The sequence below is a fragment of the Struthio camelus genome, chromosome 1 (genome assembly GCF_040807025.1).
Source record: "Struthio camelus isolate bStrCam1 chromosome 1, bStrCam1.hap1, whole genome shotgun sequence".
NCBI lineage: Eukaryota > Metazoa > Chordata > Aves > Struthioniformes > Struthionidae > Struthio > Struthio camelus.
In genome coordinates this window covers 3,361,059-3,384,743 of record NC_090942.1, presented here as the reverse complement: position 1 = coordinate 3,384,743, position 23,685 = coordinate 3,361,059, and the positions used below count along the sequence as shown (strand labels likewise).

General features: G+C 45.5%; 1 protein-coding gene across 4 annotated transcripts in view; it reads right to left on the bottom strand.

Annotated features, from left to right (window-relative positions):
* PLXNA4 (plexin A4) overlaps positions 1-23,685 on the bottom strand; it is a 461,571-nt gene that overhangs the window by 397,379 nt on the left and 40,507 nt on the right. For all 4 annotated transcript variants that reach the window (XM_068953849.1, XM_068953915.1, XM_068953978.1 and 1 more), the window contains one exon: positions 15,034-15,216. In XM_068953849.1, the coding sequence (XP_068809950.1) occupies positions 15,034-15,216 (183 nt within the window). The remainder of the gene's footprint in view (positions 1-15,033; positions 15,217-23,685) is intronic.

The following is a 23,685-nucleotide window of genomic DNA, read 5'->3' as shown; positions in this document are numbered from 1 at the left end:
GTATATTATTTGCAACCTTCAGGTATATGGCCCACTGCCCAGGCAGATAAGAGCATCCGGGCTTCTTAGAAAAGGTAGGATAAGTCACTTGTACTGGAGTCAAGAAGAGACAAGATAGCACAAAGGATCAAAAGAAATGGCCCTACCTGAGCACGCTAATCGAATTCCAGATGAAGATGGGGAGATGCACAGCAGGAAAATCATATTTAAGATAACCCCGCTCTGAGCTTTTCTGTAGCCCCCATTATCATAATGTTGGAGCACCTCATAACCGCTAATTGCTCACAAGACCCCTGATGGAGCAGGCAAATGCCACTACTGTCACTTTAGAAGTGGGGAACTGAGATACAAGGGGTGTTTACATCTGAGTGAGTTGCCTTCAGCTTCCCATATAGTTAATGGGGGGAAGGAAGTATTTTTAGGACAAAATGCATGTGACCTATTTTAGGGTGATTTCAGTCTCCTACAGGATGAGATCAGTTGTGTCCTTAAAGGTCTGATCTTCCCCCCTGGACTGGACTGGACAGGACAGGGAGTTGGCAGTGCCTCCCATAGATGGAGATTTCTACATTTAGTGAGATGAATTCCCCGATATGCCTCTGAAATAGGTGGGTCCATAAAAGCCAGCAGCAGAGCAGGAACCTGAGCTCAAGTTTCTTACATTTTATTCTGATGCCTAGATCAAATCATAGATGGAGCTCCAAGAGAAATGAAACCAAAAGGCCATCCAGCAATAATAAAACCGTGGAAGCCTGAAAGAAGCTGTTTGTTCATCAGGAATGAAGAGGATGGAGATGGGAACCCCGAAATATCATAAAGGGCAGGGCCAAAGTAAAGTCTGACAAGGAAACAATCAGAAGAAAAGGAACAGCATAGGAAATGGAGTCACATGCTGTTAAAAAGATGCAAGGTACGTGAGAAAGATTCAGGAGGGACTCTTCTGAGTGAATGGAGATGGGGCAAACCATATGGAGACCCCATCCCTTGTCTTGATTATGTTCAAGGAGGAAGTCAGTCCTTTCCCAAACTCCCTCGTCCCACACTCCTCTTTTCTTTTTTCTTTTTTTTTTTTTTTTTTAAAAAAAAAACACAGAGGAAATAGGAAGGCCAGACAGACGAGTCCAAGGTCACCCAGAGAGCCAATGGCACACTGGACAACACAACCCAGAGCCCCTGCTTCCACCACAGCACCCTGGACCTTGACACAAGGGGTGGGATGGAGCCAAACCCCTGCAACTGTACATTCTGGGCATTCAACTCCGATTCCATACTCAGCAGCTCCGTCCCACTCAATTTAAAAAATACAGCAGTAGGTTTGGAAACAGGGCTGCAATGCCGATCTGTGAAACTTGGAGGAGGGAACTGCAAGGAGGCCGCCAGCACGGGTTTCCGTCAGGAGAATGAAAACAAACAAATAATAGCTGAGCTCTCCACATGCAATTAAACAGCAGTTAATGAAATCACCTGCTACCGACAGAATTGACAAAACATAGAAAATAAGTCAGGTCTGAGTCTGCCAGAGCATCTCTGGCACGGACGAGGGGCCTGACGGCTGGTGTATATTTAGTGCCAATGATATCATCTTTCCGAGCGGGGCCTGCCTTCTGCAGCGTGGCGAAGGGCAGCACTTCCATTACAATGTCAATACACGAGCTTTAAGAGGAAGGTGCCTGAGATTTCCTTAACAGGGAAGAAAGCAGCACAGTGGTAGCCTGGGCTAGATCACAGAATAGGAGACAGATGGGGACTGCAAAGCATGATCAAAATGAAAACTCGGGGCGGGGGGGGAGGGGGGGGGACATAACGTCCATCCTGGTATCTTAAGCACTGGTGGATAATAGCGCAATGAGTTTGCGGTTATTCCGGTCTTCGTGACTGTCATTCTCTCGAACCCTGGCATTGCTTGGAGCTTTGCAGGGGGGAACAGAGCTTGGATCTGCCCCTGCAGCTCTGGTTCCCACCATTCCAGCTGAAGACGAATCCTTGTTAGCAGTGTAGGGCATATAACACCCTGGTGAACGGTCCTGCATCTGCATGTACACACATTATGCCAACAACTCGTTAAAGGCAGAGCACTAGAATACTAATTACAAGGGTCTTTTCATCACTTGCCCCCCCCATCACTGCTTCTCAGCACTGTCAGTCCTCAAAATACAGAATTCAGAAGTCAGACGCCCCTAAAACTACGAGACTGGCCTAAAAATCGTGAATAATCAATGCTCAGTTTTTAGCTTGCTATTATAGTTACTAATAATTAGTGTCAGGATGCATTTGAGGCTTTCAGCGTTCAGATGTCACTTTTTCCTGCTTTCCCCCAGCCTAGGCAGGAAGACTAAGCAGCCCCCCCTCCCTTGAAATCAGAGTCTCTCAGTCACACATCTCCTGAAGTTGAAGCTGTACAACAGCCCTAAACGAACAGATACAATATACCAGGGTAGCCCTGTAGTACTCACCATCCTAAAATCTTTTCTTTTCCCCACTATATTATGATAATTAATTTCACTACTGGAGCTCCCAGGTGAGTTCAACTCTCCAGCTTCCAAGCAGATAAAAATGCTAACCCAGCAGAAATAGTTTAAAGAAAAGCTTAAATGCAGCAGTCTCACAAGATCTTGCACTTCTGCATATATTGCATGCAAAGATAGATGTGCGAGGAAAACAGAGAGATACAAACTTGGAAACGTTTTCTTTTTCTCCATGAAGAGTAAGTTAGCTAAAAATTCAGAATTTAGGTGGGATTTGGGGAATTAATTTACATCCTCACAAGGGGAGAAGGGGCTTGAAAGCATCAAAAGATACTGACATTTCTATTTCATTGTAGAAGTGTCTATAAAAAGAGAACTAATTAAATAAAAAAGGAGAAGAGAAGAGGTGAGGAGGTCAAATAACCGCAAATGATTGTTTCAGAGTCCGTAAAACTTCCACATTTTTGGAGGTTCGTTTTGTAGAAAAAGAGAAGGGGAGGGAATCTGATCTGATTTGGCACTAATTTAATTTTGTGTTTTTTTTTTTTTAATTTCTCACTTCTGTGAGCAAAATCTGTTATTCTCATCGCAAGAGACAGACAGACCAACAAATACTGAAGCCTAATATGATGCCAAGGTCCTATCGCTTACAAACAGTGAATCTATCTGAAGGGCAGGAGAAATGCATTAGCATGCACAACATGTCCTTATCGCTCAGGTTAGCTCTATCATCAATATGTTCCCTTAGACCCCGAGGAGATAAATCGATTGCATACAAAATCCAAGAGAAACCAACAGAAACTCTTAAGCAGTGGGGAAACGATCAAAGCACCCATAGTATGTGAAACCACATCCACCCCAGCAGATATTACAAGTAATAACTCCCCCCGATAACCCAGCCTTAATCAACCATATGATAAATGAGGCAAACACAGGGAGACTTGCACAGTGCCGGTCGCTATGTTTAATTAGATTTCATCAGAAAGGTTCTAAAAAATTAATATGACGAGGTGTCTGGCAGTCCCAGCGATAACCTTTTCCCGACATCACTGGAATTTATTGCCAGCCGTCGGTTCAGAAGAAGTTACAAGAAGTGCTGGGGATAGAGGATTCCCAACCACAGCCAAGAGCATCCCAGCAGGGTGGGATACCAGCACGACTGGCGTTAGAAACAGTGGTTTGCATTTTCAGAATGCCATAAATACAAACGTGTTGGGGTCCTTTGCCAACGTACCACATCAGCTTGAAAAACAAGCTGCAGGAAAGCTTCCAAAACCAGCTCAAGTCCCTTAGCAGTTTGAGCTTTGTTTTGCAAAGTGACCCAGCCCTGTGAATCATCAGCAGAACATGTTCCGCATGATGGAGCAAAACCAGAGATGAAACCCACAGGCCAGCAGCTCCCAGCTTTCCTCTCAAGACTTTTCTTCTCTTGCTACTTCCAGGGTCCCAATCACAGTCCCACTAGAACCTGTGAGCATGCGACTCGTTTCCAACACACTTCCAGGCTCACTCCACCAAGCAGGATCCCAGCTTGGAAACAATGACACACACTTGACACAATGCTGCCAATATATAAGAACAACAACAGTTCATACTAGGATTGGTCTTCCATGGGATGTCTGAAAGGGACATCTCTGTTAACGGTGCTGCTGTGTCCAGTCAAGTCCAGATGCCAGCCCAGACAGCACATCTATTTCCCTTTGGGGTCTTGCATCAAAATCCCAGCCCGTTTCAACCCCTTTTAATTTAGGAGATGAATGATCGTCCCAGCCCTTGGGGTCACAGCTGGCATAGCATTTGCCAGTACACGGAAAGTCAGGCAGTGACAGAGGCCAGTTCATGAAAAATACTTCATTGACATTAAACTAGAACTGACGCCTTCAGGATACAATCAAATCTGTAGGGTCAGCTGCTGCTGTTCCAGTTAGCGCAACGTTTTCTGGTCACCCTGGGCACAGCACCCCAGCTTTAGTTAAGAGTCTTAGTCTAGCCTTCAACCCATACTTCTACCCCTCACCCAGCTATGATGACTTTTTCTAATTTCAGAAGAGGCCAGAGATTTGCTGCTCTTCTTTATGGTTTCATTTAGGAGAGGTGAAAGGCTGCTGACAAGGTTTTAGGAGAAAAAAAAAAAACAAGTGTCAGACCAAGCAGGAGCAGATTCCTGAATCCTGCATAGCAACACACATCTTCACTCCTATAGACACCATATGGATTGTGGTCTACAAAAACCAGCACAGCGCTCTCACGCTTCCCCCAGCTGGGTGCTTCATGTGCATGAGTCCAACAACCATCAATCCGCCAAAGCCTGGTTGCTTTCAAGCCAGACTGCCACCAAGATGAAGAGAAACAGAGAGAAATGATGCAGCATTACAAGCCCAAGTCATTAACCCAAAACAAAGGAAGCACAAGAGGGAAAAGAACAACTTGGAGGGCCTGTCCTCAGGAGAGACTTGCAGTTAGCACTGAAGCTCCCTCTCAGAGGTACGTAAACAGTCACCGTGCGGCACTGATGCCGACTCCACAGCCCAGTGCCAGGAAATTTGGGTGTGTGCAGGAGAGAGGCAAAGAGAGACTCTTCGAACTAGCTCAGGCCAAAAGTAGCTCTCTGGAGTGAGGGGAGACACATTGCTTTTTGCCTCTTAATTAAAAGATGGCTCACAAATCAAACCTCTTGCTCATGCTGTTTGGGTGTCAGTTGAGGGAAAGGCTCTTTTTCAACAGCCTAGGGCCCCCTCATGCAAGCAGTGGTCCCCTTTCTGACTCAGGTAGCACAGCCAATTACACTAGTATTGTTTGCCGTTACAAACCCTCTCCGTCTTTGCTAGAAGTATCTCCAAGCATTTTCTGGATAAGCCATTCATGACGCCACCAGGGATAATTCCTATAAAAACAAGGACCACCAGGTGTCTGCATAGCCACAGCAGGTAGGTCTACGCTGTTAAACAGAGGTGTGGAGTGAACATGAGTATAGGTGTGCAGCTATCCTTTGCCAACGCATGTGCACCATGCACAGATCTTCACTGTGCCCCTGCCATGGGCTGCACCCAGTGGCTACACCCAGGATAAACCTGCCTTAATGGGGCCAACCCCAAGTCCTGCAGCACGAATCAGGCTTTGCCCCCAGGAATCATGCAGAAACGCCCAGCTATCTGTTGCAGGCTGAGCGAAGTCTCCCTGAGCTTAAGCATCAAGCAGTGAGGAGGAGAATTTCTGTTAAATAAAGCATTCCCTCAAGTTTCCTCCAGGGTTTCCCTACCTTACTTCAAAGAAAAGGATTCCTAGAAGTGGGCTGGGGAAATTAGTTAAGGCAAACTATTTTTAAATGAGCAGTAGCCAGTACGTGAAGCCTGAAAAGTACAAGTTTAAACATTTTACCAACATTTATTGACATATATATATATATTTAAATACATTTCAAATTTCCGGGGAAAAAACATGGAACCTTGACCATGACTGCTCTGTATCCAGTCAGTCTGACTGTTCCCCATTGTCTCTGCACACTAGCCACTTCTAGCATCTGGGAGGTGATTTAACAGTGTCGGTGTGGACTGCAGCCAACAGGTGCGTGATCTCAACACCATCACTATGAGGAAAATGGGCTGAAACATGCGCTTCTCCCTTAGTCCAGCTGAGAATCTCAACAAAGGCTTGGAAATGAATGAACAGCGGGAATAAGTTTGCTTCGTGCCGCACATGCATACACACGCAATGTGATCCCTGAGAAGGGCAAGCAGGCAGGTTGCTTTGGAAAGTGCAGGGAACTGAACCTGGGCCTTGTTGTCATGGTTAGCATCTTTCAACAGCACTAAGTTCACATCCTCTGGACCTTTCCCCCTTCCTTCCTAAAGAAAGGAGCTGTCAAATTTTGATGTCTACATCAATATCCGTCTGCAGCTGAACCAGCTATCAGTCATCCAGCCAAAGAGAGAAGGCAGAGAGAGATGAGACAGACTGCAGAGGTGATTCTGGGAACAGACACAGTAGCAGGATGGTGAGGGATCCGGATAGAGTGGTGGATGGTGAAAGGAAGAGACGGATGCACAGCGCCTTATCAGGGATTTGCTGATATTTCAACCGGCTCCCTGATAACATATGGAGCTTAATCAAATATGCAAATGATGTCCTATCTAGAGACAAGGGAATCAGAGAAATAAACCCGGAGACCATGCATTAAAACAGACCAAAGAAATACGGGAGCGGGTGGAAGGTTTCCTCTTTTGATATAATTTTTTCAAAAGATTAAATTAAAGCAAAACTAATTAGGAGAACCGCACTTAAGCTGACTTCCTGTAAGAAGGGTCAGCAGGCAAGAGACGTTCAAATCAAAGGCAGATGCAAAAGGCACTTCAAGGGCTCCCTGAAAAGTCATTATCCCAGTCAAAAGGGATGGAGATAGAGAAAGGAGGAAGGAACGACAAGAGTCATTTTGGCTGGATGTCTACCCGGGTATTAGATGCAGCATGCAAGAGCTAAATAGTCTCTCTTTGTTTCCCAGAGAGCAGAAGCAGTAGGTGAAGAATGAAGCTGAACACCTAACGTCCCATCAAGAGCACTACTTTGGGAGCAAAGAGATGAGGACAAACAGAAGCACATAGACCTGGGGCATGACAACACATCGGCTTTTCCTTATGCCCCACCCCTGCACTGTTTCCATCAGCAGCGTGACCACGCCAGGCGTTGCAGCCTGAATACTCCACACCTCTTGCACAGAGCCAGTGACACCGTGAAGGAAATCATCTGCCCTGAAGACACAGGTAACAACCAGCATCTTTGCAAACTGTTGGCCCTGAGAAGGCTACAGGACCCACACAGAGCAGGAAAGTAACCTGCAGCGGGTTGTTATCTGCCCTTTTGTGTGTGCCCTTCTTGCATGCACACAACACACATCCTACCCCTGCTGTGGCAAAATTCAGCTCGGCTGCTTTGGAACTAGAAACCTGTCAAAAATCAAGCTTCAGCCTGTTAGCAGAAGGCCTTGAATCGATGACGGCACAGCCTGCTGCCTTCCCCTCTGCAGCGGGTCTGCTCAAGCCTGCTGTTTCTCCTGGAGTTTGGAGTAAAATTGCATGGTGCAGTACCACTGATGCAGATGCACGGCAGCAGCCAGCGAGTGCCTCTAGACTTTGAAGTACAGATTGCATCTAGAGGGATTAGACAGTCATTTGCAGATCTCATTCCACGGTCACAAGATCCCATCTCTGACAAGACTCTGAGGCACTGTTAAATCAGAATCTCCAAAAAAGAGCAGCACTCAACACATGTATGCAAAGCAATCAGCAAAAGCACAGCTCAGTCAAACCCTGCACACCAGCACAGAGATAGCTGGAGAATCAAAAAGTAGAGAATGGTATTTGAGAGAGAGACACAGAAAATTAATTGCTCTCCGGGAAAAAGCAGACTAACTCTTGCCGGGAGTAGCAGCCTTCCTAGCAGACAGAAAAGAGTTTTCCCACTGCAGTTAAATACTGTAAGGAACAACGAGCTAACTGCCGCATGCTACACTGGCAAGTTGTAGCTGGAAGTCCCAGAGCAATGTAAATGAGGGATGCAAGAAGCCAAGCATGAGCTTGCAGTGACAGAGTAATTAATAGATATTTAAAATGAGTGTCAGCTACAGCAGTTCGGCAGCAGATCCTGGCTTCAGTCCCTCTGATGTGGTTTAGGGCCTGGAGTTCTGCAGCAGAAGATGGATCACAGCATCACAGGACAATGCAGGTCGGAAGGGATCTCAGAAGGTCTCTAATCCAGCCTCCTGCAGGGTTAGCTCTGAGGTGAGATCAAGTTGCCCAGGGCTTTATCCAGCCTGGTCTTGAAAATCTCCAAGGATGGAGGCTGTACAATCTCATCAGGCCACCTGTTCCATTGCTTGGCTGTCCTCATGAGGAAAAATTGTTTCTTTACGTCCAGTCGGAAGCTCTCTTGTTTCAGTTTATGCCTCTTATCTCATGTCCTCCCACCATGCACCACTGTGAAGAGCCTATCTCCATCTTCTCAATAACATCCTTGTAGGTACAAAGATCCTTGATCTACTAGATAGGTCTACCAGTAGATCCCTTGATCTACTAGATATATCCCTGTTCATACAGCCCAGGAGGCTGTTGCTCTTTGCTGCTTGGGCTCATTACTGGCTCATGCTCAGCTTGCTGTCGAGCATGGTCCCCAGGTCCTTTCCAGAAGAGCTGCTGCCCAGCCAGGCAGTCCCCAGCCTATTGCAAGGTGCTAGTTCATCACAGGTGCAGGACTTTATGTAAGTCCTTACCAAATTTCATGAGGTTCCTGTTGACCCATTGCTCCAGCACGTCTAGGTCCTGCTGGATGGCAGCCCTGCCATCCGGTCCGACTCTCCCTACTGACTGCAGCTCTGGGACTGTCAGATGTTCAGGACAGTGTACAAGGGAACCTACTTCCCACCCAATTCCACCTTATGAAAGGTAAATTTTAAAAAAGATGGGTCTCCCAAGGCTTCAGGACAGAAGGGGAAGAGAAATGGCACAGCACAGCAATATAGTGCTGGGATGCCCAAGTCCTGCATCCTTTGATTTCACCCATGACGGTAGCACCTGATCACCTGGCCCTTTTAGGCCATGCTGGACTCCAGTATCACCATCTGATGGCTATTAAGTGTCACTGGCCAATGTTCATGTAGATTCACACCACCACCTCTCTGAGGTCTCCCTGCTGGTGAATGCAACACGAGTGTCAAGGGCAGAGTATTCCACGGCTACAAAATCACAGCTTTCTTGATGGTACGGCCAGAAAACTCAACTGCTCTTCAGGCATCTACACTTGCAGCAACCTCTCAAGAGGTAGCTGTATATCAGTGTAGGACACAGACAACTGCAGTCTTCACAGACGTCAAATACAGATGGGAAGCAACATCGCTCCATCACAACTGAGTGAAACACTTAGACTCCAGCTGATTTAGGAAGCTGTGAGGAGAGGCCAGGGTGAATAAGCCCCTCTTGCAGCAACCAGCTTCCCAGCAGGAGCCAGAACGTCTACAGCATATTTTCAGAGCAGTCAAGTCCACTTGCCAAACAGTTTAAAAAAAAAAAAAAAAAAAAAAAAAAAAACCACGACTCTTTCAAAGCACAGGGAAGGAGAAGGAAGCCGAGTTTCCTTGCTGACATTCGCAGAGCTGTCAGCTGCAGAATATCCTCCAGAGAACATCAAAACCGGGCAGGGTTTCTCATCTCGTGCATATTCAGAAACCCCCTCGCCTGGATAAGCATTGAGGATCACTGTTTGCTCCTGCCGTTAACAGGAGCCCACAAGCTTGCGCACAGCAACCCACAGCTCTCTCATTCGCTCCAGCTCTTTGGGTGGGAAGTGAGGTACCGGAACAGCACAAGGAGATATTCCTCCCCCTTCTACAGGTGCGTACATCATGATGTCATCAACCCACCTAGAGCTCCGTAACCTGTGGGTATCCGTGATATCTTCCCATCTCCAGCACCCTCTTATCTTGCTACCTTTCTTCTGTCCTCAGCCTGGCTGATGCGATGGGGTAGCCACAACTACACTGCCAGAAGCCAGCAAGGGATCAGAGACATGCACATATTTTTCAACCCAGTTAGCCACCTGAGAAAGCCAAGCTTCCTCACTGTAGCTGCGAGATGGACCAAAATGAGAACTGCACATCTAAGCTCTTAGATTTATAATCTCTCTATAGTGGCTTTCTCTGGATCCAAAGATAGCAGAGTCTCACAGGTTCAAGGAAATACAGTGGGTAGTTCACAAAACCAGCTGATTCTGAGAATTTTCTACAAAATAGAGGAAATAGCTGGTGGGAATAGCTGACCACATTTCGGAGCTGTCTGATCTGAATGAGAAACCTCACTCCAAATAGCAATCCAAATCTAAAAATCTGTTCAAAGACCTCAGACTGATGGAATTTCATGAAAAATGAAACGCAGGCCATAGAGTGAAAACACTGATGTTTAAGCCCAATTTCTTTCTCTCTAAGAGCCTTAGCACAGAAAAGGCTTTGAATGAAATATTTTGATCAAAAAAATTATTTCTTATGGGGAAGTTTCAAATAAGTGTAAATTATTACTACTTTGGTTTCAAATCAACATCTCAAAATGGACAAAGAGTTTTGTTTTGATCAGCAGTGCAATTTCGAGGGCTGTTCTCAGTTTGACATTTATAAATGTAAACTGGCATTTACACTTGCTCATACAAAGAAAATAATTGCGAATAAGTTGCATTTTTTGACTGGAAACTATCCGCACAAAAACAATGCCCGTAAGTTACATGCTTGAGGAAAGTCTACAAGGAATTCTGCAAGGCAAACGTAGCAGTATTCAATGACAGGTATTAGCAACACATAATTTGGCCAACACACTAGAAAAATCCGAAGCAGCCATACATAGCTGTGTAAAGCATTTCCATGAGTACTTCTCTAGTTTTCTGCTGCCACTGGCGTGAACAGCTAAGAGTGTAATGAGAGCAGGGAGAACATGCAAAGGAGAAGAAAGACAGTGAATTTCAGCACCTACGCATTTTAGAGAAAAGGGTTCGTAAGAAGTGTATGCCAAGGAACAACTCCCATTCCTGATGGATAGTTGCACTACTGTTTCTAGAGAGACAAAAGTGACATATGTCAAAATAAAGTGGGGCCCTGGAATCTCACGGAAACAAAAATTTCCTGGAAATAGACAACTAAAAATTCACAGAAATCCTGATAACATTCCACAAAGGGTTTCATTCAAAACACTTTCCACCGTATGTAGGAGCTCACTTTGCCTGTGAAGCCCACCAGGCACCCCGGAGTATACAAAAGTCGTGGCAACGCTTGCAAACATGGTATGGAAGTACAGAGGAACGCTGCAGGCTACCTGACACAGCAGGAGGTAATTACAGGTATTGGGACCTGACCAAAGCACCACGAGATGAAATAATTCTCATGAAAAAGTACCGCAGGATCTTTAATGCCCACAAGTGGTCAGGAGCCTGGTTTTCCACCTCATCCAGTTTGTCTAGTTTAGCTGTTTGATATGTTCCCCATACCTTAATATCTGATCACCTCACCATCTTTAGTGTATTAATGTGCCTAACACTTCCTTGGGCCAGGAAAATATTTCTTTCACTTTACAGCAGGGAAAACGGAGTGCAGAAGCACCAAGACACACCAGAAGCTTCTAGTGGAGCAAAGAACTGCATCTGGCAGTCTCTCAGCCCACTCATCCTCGGGTATCTTTCCCCACCTCAGAGATGATACCAGCACCCATCGGGCATTAAATCCAAAGGCTCTGAATTCTCACACGAGGTTTGGATAGGGGGAATTTTCCCTTCTCATAGCTCTGCATTTTTGTCCTATTTATATCTTCGTTCTGCAGGCCAGGCTGTGCTGTGGATGAGCCAGCAGAATTAGAAGGGCATATATCTGCAGTAGATTATTCAGTGCCTTCCTGTTGGTCCGCACATGTAGCTGTGTGAATGAGCAAGGACTGCAAAATGTATTTCGCCCGGGGCAGTGAAATAGCCGGGACCAGCCTTGTCATTCTGTTTCACTCACTTTTTTCCTACCCTATCTCTATCTTAGTTTTTCCTTTCCTTTCTTTCTTTGTTGTCTTGGTTACATGGGCATATTCCTGATATGCTGCTTGTCTTCATTTTAATGATATGTTCCTGTAAAGCACAATATTTTTCTTCAGTTGTGTGTGTCGCTGGGTAAATTCCTTTGACACATGTGACATCTGTATATCAACTAACAGATATTGCTTTATGACTGTGGGTATTTTGCAGGGCTTTCGCGGATTGCCTGCATCAAAATCTGATATATTGTCTATATCTTTCATATAAAAATACGCACACAAACAAAAAGGCTTAAACTGCAGGAAAAACAAGGAAAGTTCCTCCAAAACCATCTTCTAATTATCTGCAGCATGTCTTCCAACAACAGCTTAACAGATGCTGCTGTCTTGAAGATAATCTAATAACTTTTCTCTTCATGCTATCCAGAAGTGCTTCATTGGCTCGACCAAGGAGCTGCACTGCACCAGGAAAAACAGCAGTATGTACCATGCATGGTAGGACCCGGTGGGACACAGACAATGACAACCCTTGGCCTTCGTCCACAGGTACATGGAATTTCATGTAATCCTACAAAGCTAATTCCAATATACCCATAGGCAATTTTTTTTTTTTTAGACATAAATCAAACTTCATGCTAACGTGACAGGTTGTGTTAGAGCTGTGATATCAATGCAGTATTTCCCTTGCTCCCTATTCGAAGGAACCCTTTTGATGTACCAAAACCAAAAGCACAGCTTCAAAACACCCACGAAGCCTTGGCAGAGATCGAGGAAAGCCAGGTAAAAAATCCACAGACTTAGGGCAGATATAGCAGCGGGGATGTGCCTTGGCCCCCGGAAGGGAAGGCAGGCTGATGTTATGAGCCCTGATACCACCAGGGAGACTCAGAGGAGGGCAACGGGTGCAGGAGAGGCTGCGATGGAAGAAGTCATAGTAAGGATGGGGCCGAATCTGCAGGAAATGACGGTTTTGGAGAGCTTCGATCAGCTGGTCCAAAGCAACCGTAGGTGCTCATGGGGAGCCCCGCTTTGCACAGACTGAAAGGGAAAGGCTGCCTCTCCGATGGAGGTTTCCCAGCTGAGGAAGCTCTCAGCCGGAGACTCCAGCTCTGCCCTGACACACGTACCCGTTACACTAGCTACCATAGGCAGGACATCCATCACATTAGGAAAAAAGGGAATAAAATGCAGCTTTCTCAAATTACGTCAGGCAGTACAGCTCCCCTCTTCTCATTCTTTACCCTATAAGGACGTCCCTGCTCGCTACCACACGCTGTAAAAACGAAAAGCTTTCTCACTCCTATTTTCCCTATTAAAAGGGATCAGTTCTTGGATCCTGTAATGTGACCTGCAAAGGCAAAAACAGACCCATATCTCAGTTTGCCTCTCCTGAAACCTAAAGAAAAACCAAACACTTGCGAGTGCAGAGGAGCAGCAGTCATTCTGAACTGTTTAGGTCTTCTGGATATTTACCATTCAGATCTCAGCTACCCTATTTTTTCCCCTGAGAGACTGGCTGCAGAAACAGTTTATTATGATATCACAGATGACAGGGAGGCAAAACCTAATTAGTCAGGGGAGGAGATTATTTTTATTACAACTGTTTAAAAGACAGTTTGGCTCCTTTTCCACATGCCTGAACAGACTGTTAAAAACAAAAAAAAAAATTCTCTTTTCACAAGCATCAGCAGCCCTTCCCTGGTTGAACAAGGCCTGACATGTTTGCCAGTGGCCGGGACCACGTTCCCCTTGTAAACCTCCCTCAGGACAGGGGCAATGCGATCTGACTTTGCATCCGCATTTTTTTTTTTCAAGTGAGGAAGAAGCAGGTAGGCAGACAAAACCAGACATTTCAAGCCTTCCTCATGCATCCATGAACAAGTGACTCCGCACTCCCCTTCTGTGCTCTGTCCATCATATATACAAGCCGTACCGGGCTGCCTTTTAACAGCATTTTCTTCTTCCCAGCTCAGAGTTATTTGCAAAAGGAATTCAAAGAGGGATCAACATCCAACCCAGCCCCTACGGATCCATCCAAAGGGCAGCTCTGTGCAACCTCTTCTCTCACCTTCCCTCCTATCTCCGTTATTTTGACAAAGCCACAGTCTCCACGCACGCATAATATTTTTGCAACGTCCCCAAGCCAAGTGTTCAGAAAAACATTGTTAAAATGGCACAGAGGGGTCGCAGTGCCCGTTGTTAGCACGAGAAGGTCCCTTAGAATACCTCTTTTGCCTTAAGAAAAGCACCTGCCAAGACCACAGGTAAATTCCCAGCTTCCGTCTCACAAAACAACCACTACCACCTTACATGACAAACTACAGCAGCTGCTGAACTACAGAGTCACAGCCATGCAACGGACATTATTTTTGTGAGAAGGCAGTAAGGAATATAAGCCACAATACAATAAAGAGTGTATTTATTTATGTGGCATCAACCATGGTTACTCCTTAAATGTAATGCTCATTGTCATTCAAACACAGTTTTCTTCTGATGAAAATGTTTTTCCTTCAGTACGAGCACCCAGCCTGACCTAAAGAGAGCAACCACTAATCCCATGTTGGGTCCATGGTGAAATCAGTCTAGTCACATTGCTCGGAAGAAATATCTCCAGAGCATGAATTCTGTTGCTTAACAAGCTTCAGCATCAGTTCATTCTTCTCCAACATGCACAGATACCCTGTGATCAACTACTTAGAGAAGGTCGGAATAGAAGAAAAAAAAAATAAAAACAAAAAAACAATGGATGTAAGCTCGATCAAGTCCAGTTGTGGCTGGTTCTGTGGTTTGAACTCAGACACATTCATCTTCTTACTAAAAATACTTTGGAAGAAGGGTTTTCTCTTTTCTCATATCAGCTCAGGCCCTCAGGGATGAAACGCAATTTTTGGCCAAGTGAAACAATGTTGGCTGTTCCCAAAATAGGTGAGGCACCTCAGGATAAGGAATCACCTACCGCCAACTCAGCACTGCCAGTTTTCATAGGAAAAAACAAATCTGAGCTAGAGGACTACGTTAGGTCTTACCTTCTTGAGCTTCCCACTCTTGGTGCCCACGAAGGCCAGGGAGTGGTTCTTGTAGACATAGGCAATCACAGATGTCATTCTGTCTCCATCTTCAGTGAAAATGGGGAGCCCCCGCACCATGGACGATACTCCCAGGGGGGCATTCATATCCAGGCCACAGAAATTGTCATCAATTGTCAACAGCTGCAAACAAAAAGAGGGAGAATGAAAATGAGAAGCCCTTGATTCTTTGGACGTTGGGGAGGTGTGCATAACATACCTATAATCTGAGTGGATTGACAAGTCAAAGAGCAAAGCAGGAGTGGAGAAATGGAAATAGAGAAATGGAAAAAACTCATCCAAAGTTGCATGGTGAGCTCGAGGCAGAAGGAGAAATGGAAACTCGCTTCTCTTGAATGACAGCCCAGCAGGATACATTACTTTAAGCCTTTTTCCTACTGCTTTACCAGTCAAGAGCTAGCAATCAAAGACACAATCTGCTAAAAATGTCTTAAAATTTTCTACTTCTGTCAAAAAAAAAAAAGCCAGGTACATCCTAGCCAAGGGATCCCAGATGAGAAGCACTGAGCTATATCTACCAGCAAATAAGATGGGCCATGGCCTGTCCTCTGGCCCCAAGACCCATTAGTACGGCTCATACCTGCGCACATGAACTATTGCTCCCATCCCACCACCAAACACTGTAGTGTCATCCATTCTACACCTGATAAATTATTGTCCCCCAAGGCACGCCTAGGCACTGTCCAGGAGAAGGCTGGTCAGCACAGTCCAGATCTGCAGTAGGGACCTCGCTAAGGATTAAAAAGAACAGACAGCACCTGCACACACTCCCTGGCCATAGGTTTAGTTTGTTCATATGGTCCTGGATCTTTCACTTGTGCTGAGTGTTTGATCTGGGCATATTAACCTCCTTGGTCCCCATATATTCCCCTACGAATGGTCTCAATTTCACATTTAACCATCTCACTAGGGAACTCTGAAGAGAAGGGAGGGAAGGTAGATTTCTCCACTACTGTGAGAGTGTTGCAGTGTTTGCTGGAAACACCTGTGATGTCCTAACTGCTAGGGAAAAGGTCCTTTCCATTAATGCTACTGCATGAACTCCAACATCTACCGCGCTTGAACTTAACAGGCTTATCACCAGAGAGATGCTCTGCTAGGATCCTTTTCCGCGAATGCACATAGCATCCAGCTATCTGTGAGGGTGTATCCTGGGACTTCAGGGAGCTGCAGGAGTGCAGCAGTAAGCTGTATAGACAGTGACGCCTCTTCGATCCTACCTCAAAGGCAGGATCTGGACAGGAGGTCAGGATAATATGCTTTGCCACTGTGAGGATCTCTGTGGAATAAGCTAGATAAAGATGATGCTCTGAATACCACAGCACAGATTGCCGAGTCAGTTAGACTTGTATTGATTTCAGTGGGACCACTCACAGATTTGAAGTTAAGCACCTGCTTAAAATACTTTGCTGGATTGAGGCCTAGAAGAGTAATTAAGTGTACAGTAAAGTTGTCAAATTTTCTTACGTTAGAAATAAATAGCCGTGACCATTTTCTTTGTCTGAGTTCCTGTCTTCCAGGAAACACGGCTAGAATAGAGCCGCCCCTTGATTGAGTCCACTAGCAATAAAAGCCTGGTAGTTGATTCACTTTGTCCTCACCTGGCAATTACAGGCAATAATTACAGATGGTTTTACTGAATGGAAGAACAGTGTGCCCTAAAACTATTTAGAAATATATAAAACCTATGAGGAATTCAAACAGCCATTAGTAAGGAACAGCTAGGCCTGAGCTCTGGCCTGTAAGAATCATTAGTGTTTGTGGACTGCCCTTTCAGAGCTAAAGCATCAGCTCAAAGAGCAATTACAGGCCAAATCAACAGCCTCTGTGAGCTGCAGATGGATGTTGCTAGTTTACATGCCAGCACAAAGTCTAGGGTAAATATATATTCCAGATCCAAAGGCTAAATTCATCTCAGGTCTAGCACCACTGTGCTGATCACCACTGTGCTGATCACCACACTTCAGAGAGGCAGGACATTCCTGGTGACAGTGTAACTTGTAAAAAGATGAGTGTTTCTGTGGATAATGAGAACATGCACAGCTTCATTACATAGGTCAGGAAGAAAAGCTGCACTTTGGTTATTCAGTAAGTACCGATGATGTCTGAAGCAGTGACACTACCCAGGTCTTTCTGCAAGACATGCGACACTGACTGTCAGGTGAGCTAACAGGAGAGGGGGTATGGTGGTCTGAAGCAACCCCACAAGCTTTCTGTTCCCTAATTTACTACCTGACTTATCACTTATCACTCTCATCCAGCTCCAGCCACATGAAATTTTACAGCGTAGCCTCTGGTGGTCATCTTAGCCATCTCCATAGTCAACGGAGTAAAAAAAACATACATCAGAGAGCCACCCATCCAGCCCACCTGATAATGCACTGGATCACCTTCTGGCAGAGCCAGTTGATTACAGAAGGACTCCAGATGATTTGCTTAGCCTAAACATCTAACATTAAGATGTATCACTCTTTGAGCAGGAAATTGGACTAGATGATGTCCTGAGGTCCCTTCCAACTGAATTATCTCATGATTCTATGGATACGGCATGTGAGATGAATCCAGGTCTTGAAGCCAGGCCCAGTATGATCTCTTAAGAAACTCTTAAGCTCTCGGGTCAAGATGATCAGTGTTTCAAAGCTAAAACTGAGCATACTTGAACTGATCGTCTGACAGGCAGAGAGAAGAATCATTTCACATTGAAAGGAAAATATTCCCAAACCTTCTACAAGTGGCAGAAAGGGAGGTAAAGGAAAGTCCTTCTTTGTCATGATTTTGAAGGAAAAGAAGAAATGAGGAAAAACTTTCTTTACCTCCAAAAGGGTGAAAAACTCCACAGGATCAGAAGACATCTCACCTAGGGCACAGTGTATCAAGCTCCATCTCACGTAACACCAACAAGCAATTGAACAACAGTGATCAAGCAGAGCTGGTGCAGTTCAAGGTATCTTCCTTGGTGTAGCACAGCCTCCTACACCCTACCCTCCTTGCAGCACAGCCAAACCCAGCTATTCTGGCAGATGCACTTGGAGGCCAGAAGAGACTCATGCAGTCACCTGGTCTGCCTTCCTACATGACCCAGGCCCTTGGATATCACCCAGGGGTTGCCTGCGTTGTTGTGCAGGCAGATGCAAGCTGTTCCTGCTTGCTCCCCAGGCACCAGGAAGGTCTCAATCTGTACAGCTGTAGGAATACAGCACTGAGCCCTCTGTAATACACTCTGCAAAGAGCCAGGCTACAATAGCTAGAGCATATGAGCGCTGGGGCTGTATATCAAAGCTCATAGAGGCAGGGTGAGCTCTCATGTGCTTGCAAAGCACTAAGGGGATATAGACCAGTGATCACAGCATCAAACACAATAGTCTGTGGCTGAGCTACAGCACGTCTCCAACCTGTTCAGACTTAATTAATCCAATTGCCACAGTTTATTTCCTCCGCCATGAGCCTGGGCCTGGCTCCAGCTGAACTCAGACCTACCCTCAACGGGGCCAAAATTCTGTATTCTTTCTCTCTACAGACAGAAAACTTTCAACCTGTTCATCTGACTTCCCTGAGATTACATATAAAAGGGCACATCCCTGTCCTAGGGCAAGGGTTGGAGAGGGAAATCAGTGTTTTCCATGACATGACACAGTTCAGACGAGATCTAGGACCCTCACACCGCACCCAAATCTCTGACGCATGCAAACTGATGTGTGAGGACAGATCAGGCCTCTCTAATTAGTCACTTGCTCTTCCACGGGTGCCAGAGAAGCAATTGCAGAGTTATAATCTTCAACATGAACAGCTGTCCCCGAAGAATAGGAGCAAGGCCAGCAAGTCACACACCACACAAAAATATTTTCATTTAATACATTTGGGTTATTTCCTTTGAGGGTCATCTGCAAAAAATGCCAACAAGAAAACCCTTACAAATAAACATCACCCAGCTCCTCTGCAGCTGTGGTTCTCAGCTGCATGAGCAATGTCTTTGTTAAGAGAGAAATACAGCCATCTTCTTCAGCAAAGAGAAACACGTAAGGAAGTTTGGATTTATGATGAAAAGGTCAGGAGTTGCAAGCGCAGGTTTATTTTCAATTCCAGACACTCCTAACAGCAATATAAAGTAGCCACGTTAAACTCTCCGGAGCGTCTCTGCTTGGCAATTTCACATTAACGACTTTCCAGAGCGAAAACATGGGCAAGGACTTGAATTTGCTCAGCTTGCAACACTGCTGCTGCACCAGCTGGGATATCAGGAAGGGGCAAAGGAAAGATCTAGAGATGGAGGAATAGGATCGGGAATTTTTTGCATCTTGAGCAATTAAAATCCAAGCCAGAACGTCACAGCACAGTCTGAAGGTGATTCAGAAGGGAAGGGAGCCTTGCGGTTGAGAAACTGGACTAGAAACAAATGCATTAGCATCCCACATCAGGTTTCCACCTGATGAATCAATCACTCTCCCCCTGCCCCAGGGAAGCTACTAAACACAGGTTTGTAAGGTGCTCTCCATATCCGAAATATCTTCATGTAAGAAGAATTGGCAGCTCCCAAGGCATAAATGTCCTCCCAAGTCCCAACAGCTGCCTCTCCATCTTGGGCCTATGCGCAGGGGGAAGCCAGCTGGTGAAAGGCTGCAGTCTGTTCTTGCCACCAGGCTCTGCATCAGCACCCCGAGGGTCCATCTGCAGTGGTGGTGACACCGCGGCCAAGTGTCACATTCACCAGTGAAATAGGAAGGATGTACAAAGAATGGGCCTGATTTATGGAAGGATTCTGGCAAGCACCTGCATTCCCCAGGATTAAGCCTATCAAATAAATACTTAACCCATCAGAGCCCTCCCAGAGAGGACAGCTTTACAAGGCTGCTGCTAGGCCACGTCTCTAAGGTTCCACTGAGCCCCAAAATCCACAAACTCAGCAGAAGGATCAGAGCTCTGATTACAGCACCTCCTTCCCCATCCTCATCTGATTCCGTGGCAGACAAGAGCACTTTGGCATCACGCAAAGGGCTGAAGTGCCAGGTATCAGGGGCCCATGCAGACAGTGCTCGTAATAAACTGCAATTGTCCCTTAAACATCTGCTTTAGCAATTTGTCTCTGAAACAGCCCCTGATAACCAAATACAGGCTAATTCATATTTTGGGAAGAGCTTCCATAAAGGATTAGCCATCTCTCGTTCCTCCTTGCTTTCGCTCTGGCAAAATCTTCCTCTGCGATCAAAGCACGAGGGCCTTTTTCCAGATATCTCAGCAGGCTCCAAAGCAATTCCCCAGACTCACTGGGGATAAAGGCTATCCCAATGGCCAGGTCTCGCCTTTGATTTACAGCTAATACCTAACAGCCCTGTTTTCATACGGTGGCAGGTACTTGGCTTCTCACTCTTGTTATCCCAGGCTTGGCTACTACATGGAGAGAATGCATACATTACAGCTGTCTGTGCTGGCGGCAGGGCCAACGAGCCAACAGCAATAAGAAATCAACAGAAATATTCATCTGAGTCTTTGCAAGGAGATCTCCAAGGTCTTTCCATCACCTGACTGCAAGACCTTCTCAACAGCAAGGACTGAGTTTCCTGTGCACACATACCCCATTTAACAGGGTGTTTAAAAATCTAGAAACAGAAGCCCTAGGAAAAACTGTGATTAGGAACTTCTCGGTACCTGAAGAGACATAAGCTAGGGAATTTAGGGTCTAGATAACAGGGGGTGCAGGGCTGAACCATAAATCCCTGGCCAGCAGACCTGCTAATGATGCAAACCATGTCCCCATAAAACACAGTACTTTTAACCCCAACTTCACCAGTAGAAGTTTGCTACCCAAGGCTTGTACTTTTATTGTTTGCCTGTTCTCGTGATGGTATCATCCTGGGCATCACTGTTTGGTTTACCTTCTTTTTGAATGATGGTTTGCCCTGCCCCTGGCATTAATACCCTGCCTGCCTGAAGCTAAACTGTCTCTACCTCTGACCTTCTGCATTTCAGCCAGTATCTCTGCTTCAGACCATGCTGCCTCTGAGTCTTCCTTTTGACTCTGCTGACATCAATGGACTTTGGTTTCTCAAACTTTCTCCCTCCATTCTGCGCTATGAAATTTGTCATGGCCACCCACTTTCAGGCAGTGCCTAACATCAGCCCACCGGCTGTGTCTAGTCATGAGGCCCTGGTGCAGGATGGAGACTGCATCTCTGACCTTCACCTAGTGCTATATCATTCACATAACTGGGTGCATGATACTGCCCTCCCCATCACATGCGTTCCCGACAGTGAGTCAGAAAAAAGCTGTGGGCTGGCTCAGTGACTACTGACAGCCATAAGCCACTGTCTTCTGGAATTCAAAGCCCTTGGGAAATTTTATGGGCAAAAAGATGGGAACCCTAGGCCACCAACCAAAGATAGCATAGATCACCAACCAAACTGCTCTTCAGCGGTTAGCCTGCAGTCTAATGACATACAAAAATATCCAGTACCATTTCCCCAGGGTGCTCTGTGATATAATGGAAGTTGGATAAAAAGCCAGCGTTCAGAAATACATTATAATTGCACACTGCTTTTCACTTGTGCAACCACAGCAGTGGTTACCACGCAATTACATGTCACCATATACAAATGACAGTGCAGTTACAGTAACTTTACCAATTACAGGGAAATTGCACCCACTATGCTAAGAGGTTTTCACTCAAACATAATTCAGGAACACAAGAACAGGGGGAAAGTTACTCAAATTGACTAGGACTTGTACAAGCGTTTGGTTTTTAGGTCTGTACTTTAAGCATCAGTTCAAGGATCGGTGTCAAGTTTCCAGAGTGCTACAGAATCTTAATGTGGTGCAGACTTTTTATGCCTGCATGTATGCTCCTGCTGTACTGTGCACGTTTAGCTTCTCGATAGTCTATACCATGTACCTCCACATCGTAAAATTTGCAATTTCCTGAAGAGGAGGTTGCCTTTCTTAGGGAGACTGACAAGTTTCTTCAGTCTTCAGGCCTTTTGCTCAACACAGCTGGCTGGTTATTAGTAACTAGTAATTATTGCTATAAATTTAGCATCCTCTATGTCCTGACTTTCTGAATGATTAGTGTGCAGAAAGGCACATACAACACAGTGTCTTCAGCCTTCATCGATTAGTGAACTCCTAAACATTTTCTAGACCCCAGTACTGCAAAATTTAAGTAATACTGGCAGTGGGTTTGCTTTCCTTATTTCCTGCTGCAGACCCTGAAGATGCAGACCACAGCTTTCAGGGTATTCTGACCCCAGTTTCATAGTCACAGGGCCAGCGAGCAGTAAGGGCAAATGCTTTTCAGCCCATGGCTTATTCTCAGACTCTTATTCCCGCTTTTGCTATGCACATTTCCTTATGACTGGCATGGGCCTGGTCAACAGCAGCATTTCTGCTCTGGGAGCAACACCAAAAAAATCAGAGGGAAACAGTTCATACTATATGGGGGGGAAGTCCAAAACTGGCTATCCAGAGAAGCACATCACAGAGATTAAGTCTGCAGTCCCCCAATCCAGTATTGTCCTCAGCAAAAAGACAGGCTTGCTTCTTGGCTTAGAAGAGGACGCTCCTGCCACCATTACGCATGGCGGTGCAATTACGGATCCAGCCTGAAGCATCACCTGAAACACCACGGACACGAGCCCATGTTACTGGCAGACAGTACACAGATACTAGCTTCACCATATCCTTCATATCCTACCTTCAACTTCACCTTCAAGTGTCTGCTAGGGAAAACAGGCACAGTATGTCAAGATAAACAAGATGAAGTGCAGAACAGATTCAAATACCTGGGCCTATTTTGCAATGCTATTTACGCTCTATGTGTTCGGATATTGTAACTTAAGTGATATTTCAAGTACCTTGTTTAGAGCCCAAGCTTCTGATACAGGCAGGGGAAGAGGGATGGTACCTCCAGCAGCAATACAGAGCGTCACAAACATCACAGTAAGCATGAGAGCATCACAAAGCATCACAGACAACACAAACACTTCCATTAACAGAGGCCTTCACATCCCAGACAGAAAACACCATCACCGTGTCAGCCAAATCTCCCTTTTGCATAAGTCATTTCCTCTCCCTCAAAAAAAAAACAACAAAAAAAAAACCTCAGGTGGTACTTATTCCAAACCTCAGTTTTAACACACCCAGCCATGCACCTGGGGTGAAAACTAGATCACTGAGGTGTGTGGTAATAGAGGTTCATGCCCACCGTTCCCTCACAGGTGGGAATTGTACCAGCAAACAGGAAGGCTGGATGGGACCTGGAGAACAGCATCTGTGACTGTAAAAGGAAGCTGAGTTCTTTTGCGTCCCATAAACTTACCCCTGCTAGCTCAAAGGTTGAAGGATCATGTGGATGAGGCATGGAAGAATAAACAGAAGAATATGATCGCTTCAGCTCTCAGCTTAGTGCCTTCCATGAGCCTTAAAAATTCAGTTAAAATTTCTCATACCCCCCAAAAAAAGAAGAAAAAAAGAGAGATTATTGAGTGTGGAGACTCTACCTTTGAAACTGCCATGGTCCATTGGGTAAATAAGCATTTAGGGATTTTTCAAAAGTGAAGTATTGATCAAATAAGCTGCTAGAGCTCTTCTGTAAGAACGTATTC